The sequence below is a fragment of the Acanthochromis polyacanthus genome, chromosome 17 (genome assembly GCF_021347895.1).
Source record: "Acanthochromis polyacanthus isolate Apoly-LR-REF ecotype Palm Island chromosome 17, KAUST_Apoly_ChrSc, whole genome shotgun sequence".
Lineage (NCBI taxonomy): Eukaryota > Metazoa > Chordata > Actinopteri > Pomacentridae > Acanthochromis > Acanthochromis polyacanthus.
The window spans coordinates 15031647-15052527 of record NC_067129.1 but is presented as its reverse complement, the minus strand read 5'-3'; the positions used below and the strand labels follow the sequence as shown (position 1 = coordinate 15052527).

The following is a 20881-nucleotide window of genomic DNA, read 5'->3' as shown; positions in this document are numbered from 1 at the left end:
GTAATAATCGCCAACTGTGCATTTTCTAAGCTACAAAGTTGAGCTGAGGAAAGTTTCAGTTCTTTAACAATTTTGTGACATACTTTTCTTCTTTTAGAATCAAAATTACTGTAATTTCTGAGCATTTTCTAATTTTGAAAATGGGGAAAAAAAGAAAGAGAAAAAAAAACAGCTATTTAATCCAATACAAAGCCTCTTTAAAGTTTTTGATTCAGGTTTATTCAAGCTCCAATCAGTTTTAGGGTGATTTATGAAGGCATAGATCGATCTGGATACGATTAAACCTTGAGGTACACCCAGTTCTATAAAAATAAGCTCATAAACCATATAAACAACATTATTGGGCCATAAAAATGACTGTACACGTGCTTCCGTTACTACTGTATCTTTCATTATATTCATTGTATTTAGATATTGTGTGATGAATATCTACTGAGCTACTGTATGCATAGTAATTACATAGAGCAGCTCTTGTTCTTGTGAAATGGTATTTTATCTAGACAGTGAACTCGGGCAAATTTTATGCAATCCATGATAGAAGCACTAAAACTTTATCTTTCTAAATATTCAAAGTCAACATAGATTTAAAGTTTTGAAGCTAAATGGTTTTTGAGCACTATTCTAGGTGATATGTCCCCATCAATATTTAGAACTTGTGCATTTGTATCCACCAAAAAAAACCTAAAAAAAAAATGCAAAAGATTTGTATTTGTAAAAAAACTGCTATATTCCTATACTCGTGTTGAATTCTGTGTCTTTCTTTACATAAAGACATTTTCTTGGTAAATTCATGAAGAAAAGACCCAAATTGTTAGGCAAAAAAATCACCAGAATGCAGGAAATAAGAGCTTGATATTTCCTGGCAGACACCTAGAACAATCTTTGATGTGTTCCCCCTAATGTTCATACGAAATTTCGCCATATCATTTCAGAAAACTTGCTCAATGTAATCCATCAGCTCTGAAAGCTTCATAGCAAAATGTATTAGTTTACATCTTAAACCTGCCTGTATTGTCTTGCCTTAAATGGAACAGAGTAAAATCTAAAGAATAATATTTTTTGTATGCTTGAACAAACACCGTGATGATAGAGGTTTGATAAAAATGTCTTTTGGGTTGTCAGACAAGCAAGCAGTCTTGGGTCAGCACACCTGGTCATCTGTGGGTCATTGTGTACTCATGGACCCTCACCCCTCGGTGCCACAAGCTTTCCATCATTCAGAGAGACTCAGAGAGAAGCGAGGAGCCTGAAAATCCCTTGAATCCCATCAATAACGGTTTAATTTTATTGACACAGTGTTCAAAGCAAATGGCAAAACGTGGCAAATAGCTTTGAGTCTATAGACGTTGGTTTAGGTCTGAAGGCAGGACTTCACCTCTCTGTGTTCCCGTAAGTTGGGTAAACATTTGGAGTTTCTGAAAGGCTTCAATAGAACTGAGAATAATAGGGAAAATCATAAGTGGGCTATGAGGAATTAATCATTGATTGGTGGTTTTCTGTAGCATCTGAGCTCAGGGGTTGCTGGGAGTTGGTCTGGCACACCGAAGCTGTGTGGCCAACAAATCCTCACGTTTGAAAAGGAAGATATTTTCTGAGAGAGTTAAAATTTATATCCAATATTCCTCTTTCTGGATAACTCTGTACTGGTTCGACTGAAGATTTGAGGAAAGATGAATCCAATAGTGGAAGCTTTTGCTTTCTTCCTGGGTTTTTTGGGCTGGCTGATGGTTGGGGTCGCCCTTCCAAATCGATACTGGAAGGTCTCTTCAGTGGACGGTAATGTTATCACCACATCCACCATCTATGAAAACTTATGGATGTCCTGCGCAACGGACTCGACAGGAGTTCACAACTGCCGGGATTTTCCATCTTTGCTCGCGCTTAATGGTATGTGGCCAACACAGAAACCGTTTCATTGGTATTAATAACTACATATCAAATGCCATCCACCAAATCAAGTAATCAGGATTTTGAAGACATAGCTGACAACAACGACTTAACTCTTAAAGGAACTTTGTGTAACAGCTGTGATTAGAAAACTCAACAAAAAATAGTAGCAGATAATATCTAATGTGTAAAGAAGAGAGAATGTTAAGCACAATTAAACTATCTGACCTTGAACGTTGTACAGTGGTTCCTTCCACGTTCACTTGTTCCAGATTCAGCTGCGGTCTACTTTTAAAATCAGGAGCATTCCCCTATACCACCTATAATGTGTAGGAAATAAAGGGAATATAAGATATGACGCAATGACAGAGGACAAGCAAGAACAATCAAACAAACAGACAGTTGTAAAATAAAAACTTCTTTCTAAATATTAATGTTTATGTCCAATCTGTTGGAGCCTATTAGCTACTTTGGCTAATGTTTGGTGAACTATAGACACAGTATGAATTTAAGCATTTACCATAAATATTAACTTCAGTGATACTATGGATACAATCGAACGTGTTAATTATTGTTTAAAACTCAAATCTCTTTCCTATGCCAGAAATTCTTTCTGATTGGTATTAAAAAAGTACCAAGGTTGAGACCTTTGTGAGGCTCTACTTCAACCAAATGAAACAACAGAGGTACATACAACTATGACAATATGGTATTTTATCTGTTGGAATATGTGGGATCTTCCATTAGCTAAACATTTTGATTGCAGCACCTCGACTTATCAACTCATAGAACTCTACTTGTTCAAACAGAACCAGTGTTACTGATTAATCTTGTTACTGTCAGCGAGCCTCTAGGGGGCTCATTGCTACATGAACAGCAGTTTGCAACACTGAATGTTAATGATGTGGCTATGTATATTTAACACACACAGAACACCATTAGCACTGGTTACTAAAGTGATTGTGTAATGCTAAAACTATGTTTGAAACAAATTTAGGCACATATTTTGTACAAAAGATGTAAGAAAAGTCCTCACTCTGATATGAAACTGTTTAAATGCCGCAACTGAATACTGCTAAGAGGTTATATCATTATTTAGTCTGTGAGATATGTATAGCAATCAATATGGATTTTAAATGTAAAAACAAGAAAAACTGTTACACACTGTCCTGCTTATTGTTTATTTGCTTTTTCAAAAAAAAAAACTGTACCTGTTCATACTCAGGTGTGCAGTGTTTTCTATTTATACGGATTACAATCAAGTATATTATTGTGTCTTTTAATGTGTGCACGCAGGGTACATTCAGGCGTCCCGAGCGCTGATGATTGCTTCCATTGTGTTTGGGACGTTTGGGCTCGTGGCTACTCTCGTAGGAATGCAATGCTCTAAAATAGGCGGAGAGAACTACCTGTTGAAGGGAAGGATCGCTGCAATTGGAGGGGTTTTCTTCTTACTACAAGGTAAAGAATTGAGGTTTGATGCAACAGTCACGAAACAGAAAAAGATTTCTTTTAAAAAAAAAAAATCTTTTTGGATTAATTTCAAGTGTATTTGTTGCTTTAAAATGGCTTAACAAATAAAATAAGAGTCTCTACAGGAGTTTGACACAATACTTGTTAAAAATTGGTTCCAGAGATTTTACAAAGAGTTCATCTTTAAATAGAAACACCTGGGTAAGTAAACATGTGTGGGGCTCCAATTTCTGTGTACAGAAGACAAGCTATCAGAAAATGGTTCACCAGTTCAAAAGGTTATCCCCAACACTAACAAACTCGCTGGTTTAGAGAGGCCTGCTATTATAAAGGGATAGCTCTTGAAGTGGGGCTGAATGAAGTACTAAACACGATGTTAACTGAAAAATATATTTTAGACACATAAAAGGAGGTCTAAAAAGTCAATATCTGATTAATATTTATATTACTATTACGATACCAAATTTTGTACTTTGCCGTCAGACAGCCTTTTCCTTTGAGGAAATCCCCGCTAATAGTTGTACCCGGATCGTGCATAATGGATACTGATTTATCTACTTTTTTTTGGAAGCTAAAATACACAAGTGGGTCCAAGTCATAACCTCTATGTAAATTTTTCATTTACATCTACAAAGCCAGTTGCTACGTCCATCTTTTATAAACACTGCATGCTCCAAATGCAGCACCTCAGATCTCTCTTATGCAGGTTTTATCACCCAACACTGCACTGAGGATGTATTCATCATTAGTTCATCTGCAAAAACAAACACTGCCACCAATGGCATCGCAGAGTTTCTTCTGCTACACTGACAATTGTTTGGGAAGTTACTGCTTCCCACGAGCTTGAAGTCTGGTCAAGAAAGTATTGAACACGAGTGATAATTCAGCAGCTGCGGTGGATATTTTCTGTAGATTTGGTGGATTGCTGAAGTCAAATACGTGACATAGTCTACCATATGCAATAAAAACTATTCATTCTGCTCAAACCACACCCAGCTCATAGAACCTGGAGCCTCAGGACTGAGGGGTTTGCACTTTTCAAAGTACTTGACCTAATCCAGAGCATACATAACTTAGTTTCCCTGCCAGTATTTCTGTCTGCTTCTCGGAGCTGAGAGTGTTCCGACCAACATCTACTGTCAGTAACAGACTGGTGAAGGAAAAGCCCCTTATACAACCCCACTTCAAAGAAAGTGAAATATCCCCTTAACAAAGTCCAACACTGTAGGTTGAACCATGTAAAATACACCAAAAAAAGCTGTTTATTTCAATAAACTTGAAAGGCTAAATTTATTTTTCATGTTATTCATATGTCAGCTGTAATCTATACTCACACGCAAAAGAAACGCAAATTTCTTTTACCCGATGAAAAATTAAATTTGGTTTCCCAAAACAAAAATGCATTTGGTACTTTGTGGTGCATGGTGTGTTCTCAACATTTTCTGTTGTGTTTTGTAAGGTTGGTGTGAAAACTGAAAACGGAAAACGAATCGTCGCAATACACCAATGCATTGATGATGTGGACATGATTCACACTTTGCACATGCAATTGAATATGCACGATTTATCGACACCTTCAGTGGGTATAAATTTCATTCAAGATCATAGGCATTTCACTTGCTGTTTAACTATGCCACGCTTAAACCAAATTGAGAGGAACCAAGCCATCGGACGTCTGCAAGCTGGAGAGTCTGTCCATGTTGGGGAAGGTCATCGGTGCTCTGTGTGGTGTTGTATCAACGCTGGAGACGGTAAATGGTGGTGATGTTGACATTAAAGTGACGGGCAATGTCTTGGACAGACTCTCCAGCTTGCAGACGTCTGATGGCTTGGTTCCTCTCAATTTGGTTTAAGCGTGGCATAGTTAAACAGCAAGTGAAATGCCTATGATCTTGAATGAAATTTATACCCACTGAGGGTGTCGATAAATTGTGCATATTCAATTGCATGTGCAAAGTGTGAATCATGTCCACATCATCAATGCATTGGTGTGTTGCGATGATTCGTTTTCCGTTTTCAGTTTTCACACCAACCTTATAAAACGCAACAGAAAATGTTGAGAACACATCATGCACCACAAAGTACCAAATGCATTTTTGTTTTGGGAAACCAAATTTAATTTTTCATCGGGTAAAAAAAACTTGCGTTTCTTTTGCGTGTGAGTATATTACACTACAAGTGTAAAACTGTCAGAAGGACCAGTTCCTCCTTTCAAAAAGCTGATTTATACGCCTGTTAACAGGTACCTTTGCTCTACATTAGTGGCCTCATAAATCATCTTAATGTATGTAATGTTTTTAACCCCATTAGTACTGACTGCCCTACTGCAATTGTTTACGTATTAAATACAACAAACCCTGAACAGCTTTTTGCCTCACTCTGTTTATCTAAACTGATTCACCAACTATCCATGTGCATTATTTTTGAATTCAAGTCGAGATGTGGTGTTTTGCAGGGCTTTCCACCATGATTGCTGTGTCCTGGTATGCAGCCAACATCACGCAGCAGTTCTTTGACCAGTTTTATCCAGGGACAAAGTAAGCCAACATATTCAGCATTTGTAATTAAATGAGTTGAAAGTGGCAGAACAACAGGTTAATATGAAAATGTTATTACTTGGTAGGTATGAGATCGGAGAGGGCCTGTACATTGGCTGGTCTTCAGCCACACTTGCCATCTGTGGAGGTTCATGTTTGCTGTGTGCCTGCAAATTCAAGAACCCCAGTGAAAAAGTGTGAGTATCTGCTGCTGAAACATTCTTCCACTATGTATGGTGGACTGGGTGCACACTGTACTAACTGGAACACATCGTTTGTGTTTCAGATCGTATCCGTATCAATCGTCCTCCAGAGGACATGTGCTGTCAACTGTAGAAACGTCTGCACCGAGCAACTACGGACGAAACGCATACGTCTGAAAGGTAACAGCACAAGACTGAAAGCTGCTTGGGTCTATTTACTGGGAAAATGAAGAGTTAATGAGTCTAAATGTACTTTGCATTTACATGATAAAACAATGTTTTAGATTTAATGTTGGGGGCTTATGAGCTTTATACAATGTCAGTCTTTAATGAAATATATTTGCTGTTTTTCTCGTGTTTATGCTGACCAAATGAAACTGTAACCTAATGAAAATTGTGACTGTAAAAATGGAAAGAAAACACAACAGTGTTGATCACTGCTAGAGTTAAGATTTAGCGTGAGGAAGACAAATAAGTTGCTCACATTTACCATGTTTAGAATGTGGTGGTAATCCCAAAATAGGACGATTTCTTTCTGAATAAACAGAAAGAATAGGCTTTAATTACTTTTACTTTGCTTTAAATGTTGATAAAAGATGAATTAATTACATGAAAAGAGTTTCAAGAAAACTAATTAAATCTGAGCCTCTAACTTCAAGGGACACACTACTTTAATAACATTGTTTTATTTCTTTTTAATACAGCTTTTTTGTACTCCAACTACATCGATGAATGCATAAATCGGAAAAATTGAATTCTCTGATTTGATTTTCTATATTAGAGTTAACGGTTTGTATATAAGATTTTGTTAGTCTGCAAAGTGTTGTAATTGTTAAGCTTACATATGTTCAAACCTGCAAGAGGTTTTCTGGCTAAGAAAAACCGTCTCGTGTTGGACAATCATCCAGTTTGTCTGCAAACAGGTTAAAAGCTCAAAAAGTTCTTTTCTCTGAGAAATAACATCAATCCATCTCTGCAATCTACTCTACAATCTACACATCTGGCTGGGTTTGAAGGAAATAAAGGTTTTATATAACATCTTTCAGAATATATTTGTTGTACGAGTAATTCTGGCTCCATGATTTTTAAATGTGCAAAAAATCATGATAGAAATTTTTCTTTTATACCTGTAATCAATAATAGCTGGACTGCATAATGGTCCCATATTTCATATATTCAGTCACATTCTGCCTCCAACTATTAATCAAACACTTGAGTTCCAAAGTTGAAATAATTACAACAAGCATATCTTTTGTAGGTTTTATGTATTTTATGCTGTATTGGCACATGTATATTTTGAATGAATGTATGTTATACGGTGATTTTCCATCTGTTCCTGTGGCTTTTGATATGTTTTATACACAAATAAAGACCATGTTGAGTGACTGGATGCACTAATTCGTGATGAACAAAGCTGTGAAACAATAAAACAAAAAACAACAGAAAGAACTGGTTTACATGCTAAAGTAAAGCAGGACTCAATTACAGAAGTCACAGTTTTAGCTGGACTCTGTTAATGAAAACAGAAAATGTTCATAGTGAAGACTGTAGTCAGGATGTTTTCCTTTATAGCTCATTTAGAAAACACATTGTGCATGAACATGATCAAAGACGGAGCAATTTTCACAGAACATCGCCTTCCAAGACAGCCAACACACTTTAACATGACTTTTGAAGTACCGTATACAGATTGTTGGTTGAATACGCCACCTACTGGAAAGATGTGGTGTCACATCTGTGAGTGGATTGACTCTCGTCTAGTCGCGTCTGAGAAACCAGACAGCGTTTTCAGAGATTAAGCAAACCACTGTCGGACTGTGTTGAATTTCATGATAAACACAATTTATTACTTGCTATCTGTATTAATGATACATGATGAACAAACAATTATAAGACTGATGTGAAAAGTGACAAAGATTAACCACATGCAGCCATGTCTGCAAAATGAAGGAAGGTTACAGAGTAATTAAAAGTGCATTAAGAGTTTATAATAATCATTATAATCACTATAAACACTATTTATACACCACATGTACGTACTTCTCAACATAGTTGGCTTTACATTTGCTATTCCAGGGAAAAACAAGGTAGACAAAAATATTAAAACATATTTGGGCATTTCTTTATAAAGGTAAACATTTTTCACAGCAGGACACAGTGTATTTCTCGCGGCAACTTTTCAGTCTTTGGGAGCCTCATTTGCTAAATTGTCCAGGTTTTGTCCATCAAAGCGTAAGACATGAATGCCTTCAGTGACAGTGAGGTCCTGAGCTCCTTTAGCAGCGTAGAAGTCTCGAGAAGGAGTATTCCAGTCCAGCACTGACAAATGCAGGTGCACACACTGCTTCTTCTTCTTCGCTACCTGAGCAAATAAGACAGAACTGGGCTTGATCATGCTGCAAACAATTATAAAAACAGGTTTTTCTCTCACGAGTCATATACCACAACTACAAACAATTATTCATAGACAATGAGGTGTCAATAGTGAAGAAAAACATTCCTACCTCAGCAACTTTGCTCAGTAAACCTGTGCCAATGCCATTTCCTATGGGAAAAAACTAATTTAAAAAATCTCTTTTTAAAAGAGGTAACATAAATCAAGTATACAAAACAATTAGGCAATCACACATACCAGAGAAACATTTTTATACAGTATTTCTGTTTCAACCTTGCTGATAACATTGTGACACATTGTACCTCTGAACTCTGGCATCACATACAGGTCCTCCAGATATACAGTCGGGCCCTTCCATGTACTGTAGGTGTAAAAGTAAAATGCATATCCAACAACTGTAAATCCTATAAAGACGAAAAGAGCAATTAAAATGGCATGCATGCAAACATACAAAAAAACACTACAATTATATTAGTGCTGACTGGTAAAGTAGACAATCGAAAAAGTCTTGATCGATAATTTACCTTCCTTGGATTTCTGCTCCTCTGGTACTTCTGCAACCAGACATTCAAAGAAGGGATTCTGACAGAAACCGTCACCCTGAAGTTCTGAAGTAAAACGGGACAAATTTACACAAAAACTAATGGTTTATATAGCTAAAAAAATATTTCATATACATGTAAAGAGAAATCCTCACAACTTGTGAAATTTCTATTAAATAATCCATTAGAACAAGCATCAAGATGTAAGGGATTGTAACATAGCAGCTTAATATTATGTACTTCTACCATACAAAATTAAAGATTCACAAATAAATCTGCATGTTTTATCCCAACTACGTTATTAACCTGTAAATACGTATCCTGAATGTTTCAAACCTGCATTCTCTTAGAGTCTTCATCTCTCATTCACTCTCGGTCGTGCCATGTTACTCGTATGGCACATTATACTGCCACAAACAGTTGATTCGCATCATCTTCAGTCAGAAGAAATGTCTATCTATTGTGTCCTGCTTGTGCTCACAGTGCCCGGTTTATTTATGCGCAAGCTGGTGGATCACACAATATTAATAATGCAAGGGGTGATCATCAAAGCAACGCCACAAGACGTTAAGAGCTCTACAAGTTACCTTAAAATGTATGAAAAGGGAGAATAAGCATTTACCATTATCACCTCAGCAACCAAGTTTTTGGAAACATAAGTCCCAGAGAATTTATCAATGTTGGACTGATCTCTGCTCCTACTAATCGAGCTACATGTAGTCTCTTTACTGGTACAGATTTGTGGTCATATCTTACAAATAATCGTCTGTCAGTACTGAAGAATAAACTTAAAAACGTATTTTTTATTTAAATTTAAATTATATAATAACTTTACAGAACTAAGGCAACTCAACTGAGTTTTGTGTATTTCTTTCTAATACTGGTTATTGGTCTTTTTGATTACTAATAATTAGCATCAGCACAGGAAAAAAAAACAAATGCTCACATCTGTTGACCTTAAAACATGAATATAAGACATCTACTGCTGCTTTCACTGCGGTTGTGCGTTACAAAATGGTTGGGCTCAACACATGAAAACAAAACAAATATTATCCTATTTTAAAATTATTTTATATTCTGCCTGTTAAAGGTAATTTTAATCAGCTGTTCAGTCACACAATGACTAAATATGTAATGCTAACAAATTATTCAGTGTATTGAAACGTCCAAGACCTTTTCCATAGCAGGAATTTCGACATGTACTACAATTGCTTCATATTTTTATACAGTCTAAGTGCAGTACATTAATAATGGCTGACTTCCACTGTGTTTCTTTTATCACTGCAGTACTAAAGGGACACTTTATGGAAATGAGCCATGTTCATGTTAATAATTCACCTGGCCGTTCCCTGTTAGTACACATCAAAATGTCTGTAAAATGTCATCCAAAAAGCTCTCTGTAGCGGCCTGCATAATGACATTTAAGTGAGAACAATCCTGCATCTTTCATTTCTTTATCACTGTTAACTGATTAGCTTCTTGTAAAATTACCTTCATGAGAAATCTTCACTTGGTCGGGCGCTTTTACATAAACCGCCAACTCCTGAAAAACGTATTTTTATCGTTATGTGTGAACATATACAGCATGCCATTTAACAAATGCACCAAAGGGAAATAAATAATAAATCCTAACATGACTTTACAGACGTTAAGCTAACATCATTAGCATTGTGCAGCACTTGCAGAGAGAAGTTAGCTAGCAGCGACTCACCATTATCATCCTCGATATGTCTTTACAGTCTTCTTTTGTGGCAGCTCGTATTTTAAAATTCATTACTACAGCAGAAGAAACAAACACAGTGGAGTCGAAACTTTGTTCAGGAGCCAGAAGAAAACAAATATCACCGGAAGCGCTTCAGCATCGACTCCGCTTTCAAAATAAACGTATATTTTTAGACTGATTAAAAATCTGCGAATTTGAAGTAATATGTCATCGTTTTCATTTGCACTGATTTTTTACTGCACTTACGTAGAACTTAATGGTGTTTTCGTGCACATTTTTTACTTAACTGCATGCATCTCAAAGGTGTCAGCTGTAGTTTCTGGTGACTTTCACAACAGTATTTGTGAGATTTATGTTCATAAACTTAAATATGGTGCAATATCATAGATTTAACACTTTATAAAGCAGTTAGCACGTCATCGTAATCAACTCCAATAGTATATTTTTTTTTTTACCTAAATGTGTTATATATCTAAGAATATGTATTAACAGTCACAGCTGGCTTTTTCTGCATAATGTGTAGTTTTACTTTTGACACTTGAGTGACCTCCCTCTAGTGAAAATCGAGTTGTTTTTTACCTTGTTAATATGGCCATGTGGTGTTTTTATTTTACTTTTTTGTATAGGCTAGCAGAGACATTTTGATTGAAATAAGCAGCCAATGCCATGGCTGAGGCTTTTCACCTTGAAAACTGCAACGTACAGCTTCAGACTTTTGCCATTTCGTGTGTAAAAAACAGTCAACTGTGAGCTTCGAGGATGAGACTCTACATATCATTGTTCCTCTTCAGAATCTATTTTTAAAGTTTGAGCAGAGCCAAAGGTGAGCTGGTGTGAGGTGAAGGGGTGCAGGAGGGGGGGGGGGACCTCAGAAAGGGATTATTTTCATTGATAAAAAAATATATCAAGAAACACTGAAACATGAACAACTTATCTCTCCTTGCACTCACAAACTTGCTACATTTCTCTTGGATATTTGAATGTGAAGAATGATGTGTGATCAGAGTTTGACGCTAGAAGATTGTTGTCAGATTGTTCTGCTCAAAAGGGAAAGTTTCTTTGAACTCAAATGCATCCTGCTGATGACACTAAACTTTTTTTTAAAACTTTTTATTTTAACATGTTTTTCATTTTACAACAACACAGAACTCCAAATAAAATTAAAGCTGCAAGCAGCGATGGACAGGTCCTCGCATCCACGCTGGTCGTGAATCCACACACGTCCACCAGGTGGCGCTGTGACTGAGAGTGTATGTCGGCCTCTGAATCGCATCTGGACCAGAGTCCAATCATACATTTAAAATTTCAGCCAGACTGTAGCATGTTCAGAGCAGTTATAGAGCATTTCCTGTCTATCCACCAGGTGGCGCTGTAACTCAGAGTGTATTTCACACAGTGGATGTGATGAGGGTTGGACTCTGATCACTCATGAAAAGTTTCAGGCTGATTTGATCATGTAGAGGCCAGTTATACAGCATTTACTGTCCCTCCATCAGGTGGCGCTGCGACTGAGAGTGTCTGTTGGCCTGTAGATGTGATCAGGATTGGATTGTGATCACACATGGAAAGTTTGAGGCAGATTGGAGCATGCAGAGGAGAGTTATACAGCAGTTGATGTTTCATGGCGAAGCATCAAAACGCTGATGGTCGCCATGGCCACGCCATTTGGCTTCTGGTTAAACTTTTGATAACTTTTCCAAACCAAGTCCTGCTGTGTGGACTGACAAAATTTCAGGTCTCCTGGAATTATCCCCGAGGAGGTATTAACTCTCAAAAATGAGAAAAATCATCAAAAATCTCACAATTAATCCAAGATGGCCGACTTCCTGTTGGGTTTAGGACATGGCTCCAAGAGGCTTTTTTGTGCGTCCTGATGTGCTCTATAAGCCTCCCAAATTTCATGGATGTAGGTGAAACGTGCTGGGGGGGCTGTTTGTTAAAAATACTGTAGGGGGCGCTATAGCATGTGCAGTGCCGAGATGCATACAGTGTTGTTCCTTGGGTCAATGGTGATGTGTGTGGTAATTTTTGTGAGCATTGGAGTATTCCTAACCTGTCAGAAAGGGCTTTGTTTTTCATGGCGATATTTGGTTGCTACGGCAACAGCGTTACATGAAATGTCACACCCTTCACAGTGTGTGATTGTCAAGAGGTGAAGACTCGACTGACCAATTTCCAGCATGATATCACCAAGTTTGGGGCCATTGTACCTGAAAATATAAGGCCTTAAACTTACTATTACCAACAGGTGGCGCTATGACTTTTTCAGAATTTATGAGTGTGGATGTGTTCAGACTGGACCTGGTATCCAGCATGTGAAGTCTGAGGCAGATAGGATGTTGTTCAGCTGAGATATGAATCGTTAAATTTTCATGGCGAAACATCGAAATTGGTTTGGCCGCCACAGACACGCCCTTTGATGACAAGTCACCATTTTCACTGGGATGCATCATCAATGTGTTTAGGCTGTTGTCACTGCATTTGAAGTGAATATGATCAACCGGGTAACAATAGGGCATGAAAGTGTAAAAGATGTCTATTTCCTGAAACCACAAGGTGGCGCTATGACTGTCAATGAATATCCCTATGTGGATGACATCAGGACAGGACTGTCATCATACATGTAAAGTTTCAGGCAGATTGGAGCATGTTGAGAAGAATTAGACACCACTTCCTGTTTCATGGCGAAGGATCAGTTGTTTGAGGCTCCGCCATGGCCACACCTTTTGGCTTCTGGTTGAGTTTTTGATAACTTTTCATCAGAAAGGTCTGGTGCATGTACTGGCCAAATTTCAGTTCTCTCAGACTTATCCACTAGGAGCTATAAAGTTTGACAAATGTACAGCAAATTCAAGATGGCCGACTTCCTGTTGGGTTTAGGGTGTGGCTGTGATTGACTTTTTGGTGTGTCCTGATGTGGTGCATATGCCCACCAAATATTGTAGCTGTAAATAAAACATTGTGGAAGTTGGCCTAATGACCACTGTTTCAATTTTGCAGGTGGCGCTATAGAGCCATTTTTTCACACATATGCGCAACTCCCATAAAATATCAAATTTTTCGCCAGTCCTGATGTGCACGCCAAATTTCACGCGTTTTGGTTCATGATAAGGCCGCCAAAAAGGCAAGTCATTTCCCGAGGAGCGATTAAGTTTGAAAAATTTACAGCAAATTGAAGGTGGCCGACTTCCTGTTGGGTTTAGGGCGTGGCTGTAATTGACTTTTTGGTGTGTCCAGATGTTGTGCATATGCCCACCAAATATTGTAGCTGTACATGAAACATTGTGGCAGTTGGCCTAATGACTACTTTTTCAACTTTGCAGGTGGCGCTATAGAGCCATTTTGCCACGCACATGCGCAACTCCCATAAAATATCAAATTTTTCGCCAGTCCTGATGTGCATGCCAAATTTCACGCGTTTTGGAGTATGATAAGGCCGCCAAAAAGCCAATTTACTTTACGGGAGAAAAAAAAAATAATAATAATAATAATAATTAAAGCTGCGAGCAGCGTTGAACGGGTCCTCGCATACTTCCTGGTCAGCGACCCCAAGCATCTCCACCAGGCAAAGCTACGACTGAGAGTGTATTTAGGCCCATGAATGTCACAAAGGCTGGATTCTGAGCACACAGGTCAAATTTCAGGCAGATTTGAGCATGTACAGGCTATTTATGCAGCACTTTGTGTCCATCCACCAGGTGGCGCTATCTCTGTGACTGTATGTTGGTCTATGAAACTCATCAGGACTGGACTCTGATCAAACATGTAAAGTTTGAGGCGTATTGCAGCGTGTACAGGGGATTTACACAAGACATCCTGCTTCATGGCGTAACATTAAACTTCAGCTGCCCGCCATGGCCACGCCCTTTGAGTTTTATGAACAATTTTCGCAAATATGCAACCTGAAGACGTGTCTTATATATTTTCCCAAATTCAGATGTTTTGGAGTTATTGCCTGTGAGAAATGAATTTTTGAAAATGAGCAAAAACACCAAAAATCTGACATTTAATTAAAAATGGCCGACTTTCTGTTGGGTTTAGAGAATGACTCCAAGAGACTTTTTTGTTTGCACTGACATGCTACATTTGCATGCCAAATTTCATAGTCATAGGTGAAAGCCTCTGTGGAGGCTATTTTTTAAATGCTGTTGGGGGCGCGATGGTACATGCTGTGAATGTATTTTAGTCTATAAATGTGATCAGGACAGGACTGTGTTTAATCATGTGAGGTCAGAGGTAGATTGGAGCATGCAGAGGATAGTAAGATACCACTTGATGTTTCATGGCGAACCATCAAAATTCTGGAGGTCGCCATGTCCACACCCTTTGACTCTGGAAGAATCTTTTAATAACTTTTGATCATAACATCGTGTTGTATACCCTGGTAAAATTTAAGGTCTCTGGGAGTTAACCCCTAGGAGGAGTTCGCTCTCAAAAATTAAAAAAATAGAGAAAATTTATCCACATAATTCAAAATGGCGGACTTCCTGTTGAGTTTAGGGGATGGCTCCAAGAGGCTTTTTTGTGCATCGTGATGTGCTCTATCGGCCTCCCAAATTTTGTGGATGTACGTGAAACATGCTGCCGGGGCTGTTTATTAAACATACTGTAGGGGGCGCTATAGCACATGCCCTGCAGAGATGCATACAGTCTTATTCCTTGAGGGGACAGTGATGTGTGTGTAAATTTAAGTGAGCTGTTGAGCATTCTAAGCCTGTCAAGAAGTACTTTGTTTGTCACAAAAACAACGCGTTGGCACGGCAACAGCATTTCATCAAATATCAAAATCTTCACACTGTGGTATTGTCTGGGGGTGAAGAATCAGCTGACCAATTTTCAGAATGATATGAAAAAGTTTGGAGCAATGGTGTGTGCAAATGTAATTTCTAAACTTCTTGTTACCAATAGGTGGCGCTATGACTTTTTCCAAAATTTTCACCGTGGATGACCTCACACTGGGAATGGTGTCCAGCACATGAAGTTTGGGGCAGATACGATTAGGATTTGCTGAGATATAAACATTTTAGTCGTCATGGCGAGACATCTAAATTCGCCGCGCCGCCACAGACACACCTTTTTATGACACGTCACCATTTTCACTGTGAATAATCATCAACATGTTAAGGTTTATTTCACCACATTTGAGGTGAATCTGAGCAAGAGACAAAGAATAATACATCAAAGTGTAAAAATGACATTTTCTGTTGCCAGCAGGTGGCGCTCTGACTGTGAATGGATTTCATCATATGGATGTGATCAGGGCAGGAATCTGATCATACATATAAAGTTTCAGGCAGATTGGAGCATGTTCAGGGCATTTACACACAACTTGAAATTTCATGGCGAAGGATCAAAATTCCACAGACCGCCACGGACACGCCCTTTGACTTTTGAAAAAGATTTTAATAACTTTTGCTCATTAAGGCCTCCTGTATGTACTGGTTGAATTTGAGGCGAATTGGAGTTTCCCCCTGGGAGGAGTTCGCTCTGGAAAAAAATGAAAAATGGGCAAAATCTCACATTCAACTTAAAATAGCTCACTTCCTGTTGGGTTTGGAATATGGCTGTCACTGACTTTTTTGTTCAGTCTGATGTGCTGCATATGTGTACCAAATTTGGTAGCTGTAGGTGAAACATGATGGCCGTGGGAAAGTGTAGGGGGCGCTATGGAGCCATTTTGCCACACACCTCTACAATTCCTTTAAAATATGAAATTTTTCACCAGTCCTGATGTGTGTACAAATTTTCATGAGTTTTTGAGCATGTTTAGGCCCTCAAAAATGCAATTGTTCTGAGAGACAAATAATAATAATAATAATAATAATAATAAACCGTAGGGTTTCAATAGGGTCCTACGGCACCGTTGGTGCCTTGGACAGCCGGTGCCCTTGCACCGCCTGTCCTCGGCACCTCGGTGCTCGGACCCTAATAATAATAATAATAAACCCTAGGGTTTCAATAGGGTCCTTGGCACCGCTGGTGCCTTGGACAGTCGGTGCCCTGGCACCGCCTGTCCTTCGCACCCTCGGTGCTCGGACCCTAATTAGAACATTGCATAAAAAAATAAAAATAAAAAAATTTAACAGAAAAACAAACAAACCAAAAAGTATATGAGACACTGAACTTTTACCTCCAATTTTAAATTCAAGACTTCAGCCAGGGCAACCATGTCTGCAAAATGAAGGAAGGTCACAGATCATTTAAAAGTGAATTAAGAATTCATAATAATTACTATAATCTTTAAAAACACTATTTTTAAATGACACATAGGTGCTTGTGAGTGGGATTTAAATTTGGGAAAGACAAGGTAGACAACAACCTCAAAAAGGTAAACATTGCACACAGCAGGACACAGTGTATTTTTTATGGCAACTTTTCAATCTTTGGGAGCCTCATTTGCTAAATTGTCCAGGTTTTGTCCATCAAAGCGTATGAAGTGCCAGCCTTCAGTGACAGTGAGGTCCTGAGCTCCTTTAGCGGCGTAGAAATCTCTAGAAGGAGTATTCCAGTCCAGCACTGACAGCTGCAGCCGCACACACTGCTTCTTCTTCGCCACCTGAGCAAACAAAACAGTCCTGAGCTTAATCATGTGGCAATCATTTTCAAAAACACGTTTTTCTCACATCACAATTTCCTGCTATTCATATGCAATGAGGTCATGCAAGGAAACACTTTTACCTCAGCAACTTTGCTCAGTAAGCCTTTGCCAATGCCTTTTCCTATAGAGAAATGTATTTCAGACATGGCATGAAAACATTTTTATACAGTATTTTTTTTCCAACCTTGCTGATAACATTGTGACACATGTTGTACCTCTGAACTCTGGCATCACATACAGGTCCTCCAGAAATACTGTCGGGCCCTTCCATGTACTGTAGGTGTAAAAGTAAAGCGCGTATCCAACAACTGTACATCCTATATAGACAAAAAGAAAAGAGCAATTAAAAAGGCAAACATGGAAACTCCAAAATAAGAAAAATCCCTACAAATATTGTGGAATAACTGCTTGCGCCACAAAAAAGGTGAATTAATAACAAGCCTGTTGTTTTTATCTGTTTTATCTGTCACCAAACTACACATTCCCATGCACTGCTGATGTGACAGAAAGAAAGGTGATAAAACTAATTGTAAATCTGAAGGAAGCTCTGACCCTTTGGCCTTGGAATGTTTATGTTTTTTAAAAAAAAATCTATTTAAAAAAATCAATTACATTTTCCTAAATTTCAGCTGTGAGGAAGAATAGATAAACTACACCTGTTACTGATGATTTCCAAGGTGGCACTTGTGTTGTCAGATGTGCTGGACACTAAAATCGTATCTCTACCTATATAAAAATGAGGCCTTAGACCCTTTATTAATTGTGTAGCTTGCTGACTTGATCAGCGCTGATTAGCAAGGAAGACAATAATTTTAAAAGTCTTGATTAATCACTTACCTTCCTTGGATTTCTGCTCCTCTGGTACTTCTGCAACCAGACATTGAAAGAAGGGATTCTGACAGAAACCGTCACGCTGAAGTTCTGAAATAATAGAAGACAGATTTATCCAAATGGACTCATTTTATCCTTCCATTAGACATAGTATTAGTATTCAACAGCACTCAAGTAACAACACATGCCAAAAAATTAATACTCTAGAGATTTAAATTTACATTTAAATTTAAAGTTGCCTCTTATTTAACAGTGGCAGGTGAACTCTAAACAAACTGTGACATGTCATCAAAATAATCCATGAGGGGAAAGCATCTGGATGTAAAGAAATTATAATATAGCAGCTCTATAGCATGTACTCCTGATGAACAAATGTAAAGATTTACAAATACATCTGCACATTTTATGTAAACTAAGTTAATAATTTGCTTCAAACCTGCATTCTCCTGCAGTCTTCATCTCTCATTCACTCTCAGTGATGCCATGCTACCCGTATGGCACATTATACTTCCACTAGCTGCTGATTCGTATCATCTTCAGTGAGGAGAAATGTCTATCGTGTCCTGCTTGCGCTCGCATTGTGTAGCTTACTTTTGAGCAAGCTGGTGGCTCACAATATCCTGGGTATCAAAACAGCGCCTTGAGCATTTAAGAACTCTACAAGGAACTATTAAATGTACTGTCATGTTGTAAACATCACAATTATACTATGTTCTCTCTGCCTGTTGTTTTTATATTAACCACTGCATTTAGAAACAGACACTTTAGGGCTCAAACATGACTTGCATATCAAATGATAAAGACCAGGAAGAACTGCCATTGACCATAAACACGGCTACACCAATACTTCCTGCGATAACAATAACAGGCTGATCTCTGCTCCTACTTTTTAAGCTGCCTGTTTTCTCTTTACTGTCACTGATTACTGCACTCTGTTTATAATTACCCATGGATGGTTACAAAGTCTTACACTACTGTCTAATCCCTCAGTGCATATTATACTTTCCACACACAGTCAGGCATATACAGCTCAGACTGGGTCTTTGAGGGGTAATTTTGCAGGATCAGTCTGCATACAGTAAAGGCAAAGGGTTTGTTATCTTATTTGACAAAAATCTATGCATTCTTCTGTGACATCTATACATTTAATAAACAAAAATGTCCATTGATCTTGAGTAAATTAAACCCCAACTAACACATCTAAGTTCTCAAAATGTAATTGCTATTTTTATACCTCAATTCTTATCATTTTGTAGCTTGTGACTTTTCTTCGAGGGTTCCTAAAACCTTTTTGGATGGGCACCAACAACTCTGTTAAGCAGAAAAAAACTCTGTCACTGCGCTCCATCTATTATTACCCATTGTGGTTATAAAATCTGGTACCACTGTATAATATCTAATCTCTCAGAGCATGTTATACTTTGCACACACAATGTTCCAAGCCAGTATTGTCTGCCAGGGTTGTACTGTGGACAATTTTCAGAGAAGGTATTGACATGTTGCAGCAGGAAAGGCAGGTTTAAATACAATCATAAATACTCCATCAACGCATTACGTTTGGTTATGTTCTGTGTCTCAACATAGGAGTTCACAGCATATTCACAATGATAAGATGTAGTGGTCATCTCATTGGCCTTGTGATGATTAGATCATCAGACGTCTGCATTTTTCTGATTATTTTTGTTATTTGAACCAATCCCAATTACACTAACTCATTTCTATGAGTAGTCACCACTGTAGTCTCCAGCATTATACGATCACAGGTCACCAATAACAGCCTATCAGTACTGAGAAATTAATTCTCTTTAATTAAACTTGTGCAAAACCGGAAAAAACAGGCAATTACACTTGATTTTGCATTGTTATTTGTTTAATATGTGAGTGTATTTCAATAAAAAGACTTATTTGTACTGCAAGTGTATATTGTTAGCAGGAAAAGTACAGGTGCATTGCTACTTCTTACACAGTCCATGTGGATTACCTTACTGATGGCTGCCTTCCATTTCAGCAATAAAGGGACACTTAATGGAAATGAGCCATGTTTATGTTAATAATTCACCTGTTCTTTTTGTGCTACAACGAGGCAAAACGTCTGTGAAATGTCGGTGCAATGCCAATGAAATAAGTCTCTGTAAAAGCCTGTATGGTGGAATTTAACTGGGAACAATCCTGCATCTTTCATTTCTTTATCACTGTTAACTGAAGAGCTTGTTGTAAAATTACCTTCATGGGAAATCTTCACTTGGTCGGGCATTTTCTCATAAACTGCCAACTCCTGCAAAACGTTTTATGTATTAATTTATCGTTATGTGTCAACGTGAAGTAATTTAACAAATGCACCAAAGCGAAATAAATAACACATCCCAACATAACTTTACAGACGTTAAGCTAACATCATTATTAGCATTGTGCAGCACTTGCAGACAGAAGTTAGCTAGCGGCGACTCACCATTATCATCCTCGATATGTCTTTACAATCTTCTTTTGAGGCAGCTCGTATCTTAAAATTCATGATTACAGCAGAAGAAACAAACACAAAAGTGTTTTTTAGCCACAGTGGAGTCTAAACTTTGTCCAGAGGAGTCAGAAGAAAGCAAACACTTAAACTTCAAACACACCGGAAGCGCTTCAGCAGTGACCCCGCTTTCAAAGTAAATGTAGAACTATTATACACTGTAAATAATCAAAAATC

The 20881-nt window shown here is 38.0% G+C and overlaps 2 protein-coding genes across 6 annotated transcripts; one reads left to right on the top strand and one right to left on the bottom strand.

Moving 5' to 3' along the window:
• Positions 1-1054: 1054 nt before the first annotated feature.
• On the top strand, positions 1055-7515 carry cldn15b (claudin 15b). Its single transcript, XM_051937258.1, has 5 exons — positions 1055-1887; positions 3184-3348; positions 5816-5897; positions 5984-6094; positions 6184-7515. Exons 1-5 carry the CDS (start codon positions 1671-1673, stop codon positions 6275-6277), a joined length of 669 nt encoding a protein of 222 aa, XP_051793218.1. The 5' UTR covers positions 1055-1670; the 3' UTR covers positions 6278-7515.
• A 128-nt stretch (positions 7516-7643) lies between these two features.
• sat2b (spermidine/spermine N1-acetyltransferase family member 2b) lies at positions 7644-20839 on the bottom strand. Of its 5 annotated transcripts, none has more exons than XM_051937257.1 (6): positions 20639-20839; positions 20413-20464; positions 18196-18279; positions 17574-17675; positions 17439-17479; positions 7644-8462 (listed from the first exon to the last, which is right to left on the bottom strand). In XM_051937257.1, exons 1-6 carry the CDS (start codon positions 20699-20701, stop codon positions 8280-8282), a joined length of 525 nt encoding a protein of 174 aa, XP_051793217.1. In that variant the 5' UTR covers positions 20702-20839; the 3' UTR covers positions 7644-8279. The 5 variants fall into 5 exon arrangements, with proteins under 5 accessions (XP_051793217.1, XP_051793216.1, XP_051793215.1 ...); XM_051937256.1 differs by lacking the exon at positions 17439-17479 and adding an exon at positions 8605-8645 and having other exon boundaries at positions 20639-20838; XM_051937255.1 differs by lacking the exons at positions 17439-17479; positions 17574-17675 and adding exons at positions 8605-8645; positions 8798-8899 and having other exon boundaries at positions 20639-20838.
• Positions 20840-20881: the final 42 nt, after the last annotated feature.

What these genes read in the sequence shown, in the direction of transcription:
- cldn15b (XM_051937258.1), top strand. Translation starts at nt 1,671, where the DNA reads ATGAATCCAATAGTGGAAGCTTTTGCTTTCTTCCTGGGTTTTTTGGGC. An exon ending in ATCTTTGCTCGCGCTTAATG is followed by an intron (nt 1,888 to 3,183) that starts GTATGTGGCCAA and finishes GTGTGCACGCAG; the next exon opens with GGTACATTCAGGCGTCCCGA. An exon ending in CAGTTTTATCCAGGGACAAA is followed by an intron (nt 5,898 to 5,983) that starts GTAAGCCAACAT and finishes ATTACTTGGTAG; the next exon opens with GTATGAGATCGGAGAGGGCC.
- sat2b (XM_051937257.1), bottom strand. Translation starts at nt 20,701, where the DNA reads ATGAATTTTAAGATACGAGCTGCCTCAAAAGAAGATTGTAAAGACATA. An exon ending in ACATATCGAGGATGATAATG is followed by an intron (nt 20,465 to 20,638) that starts GTGAGTCGCCGC and finishes AACGTTTTGCAG; the next exon opens with GAGTTGGCAGTTTATGAGAA. An exon ending in GGAGCAGAAATCCAAGGAAG is followed by an intron (nt 17,676 to 18,195) that starts GTAAGTGATTAA and finishes TTGTCTATATAG; the next exon opens with GATGTACAGTTGTTGGATAC.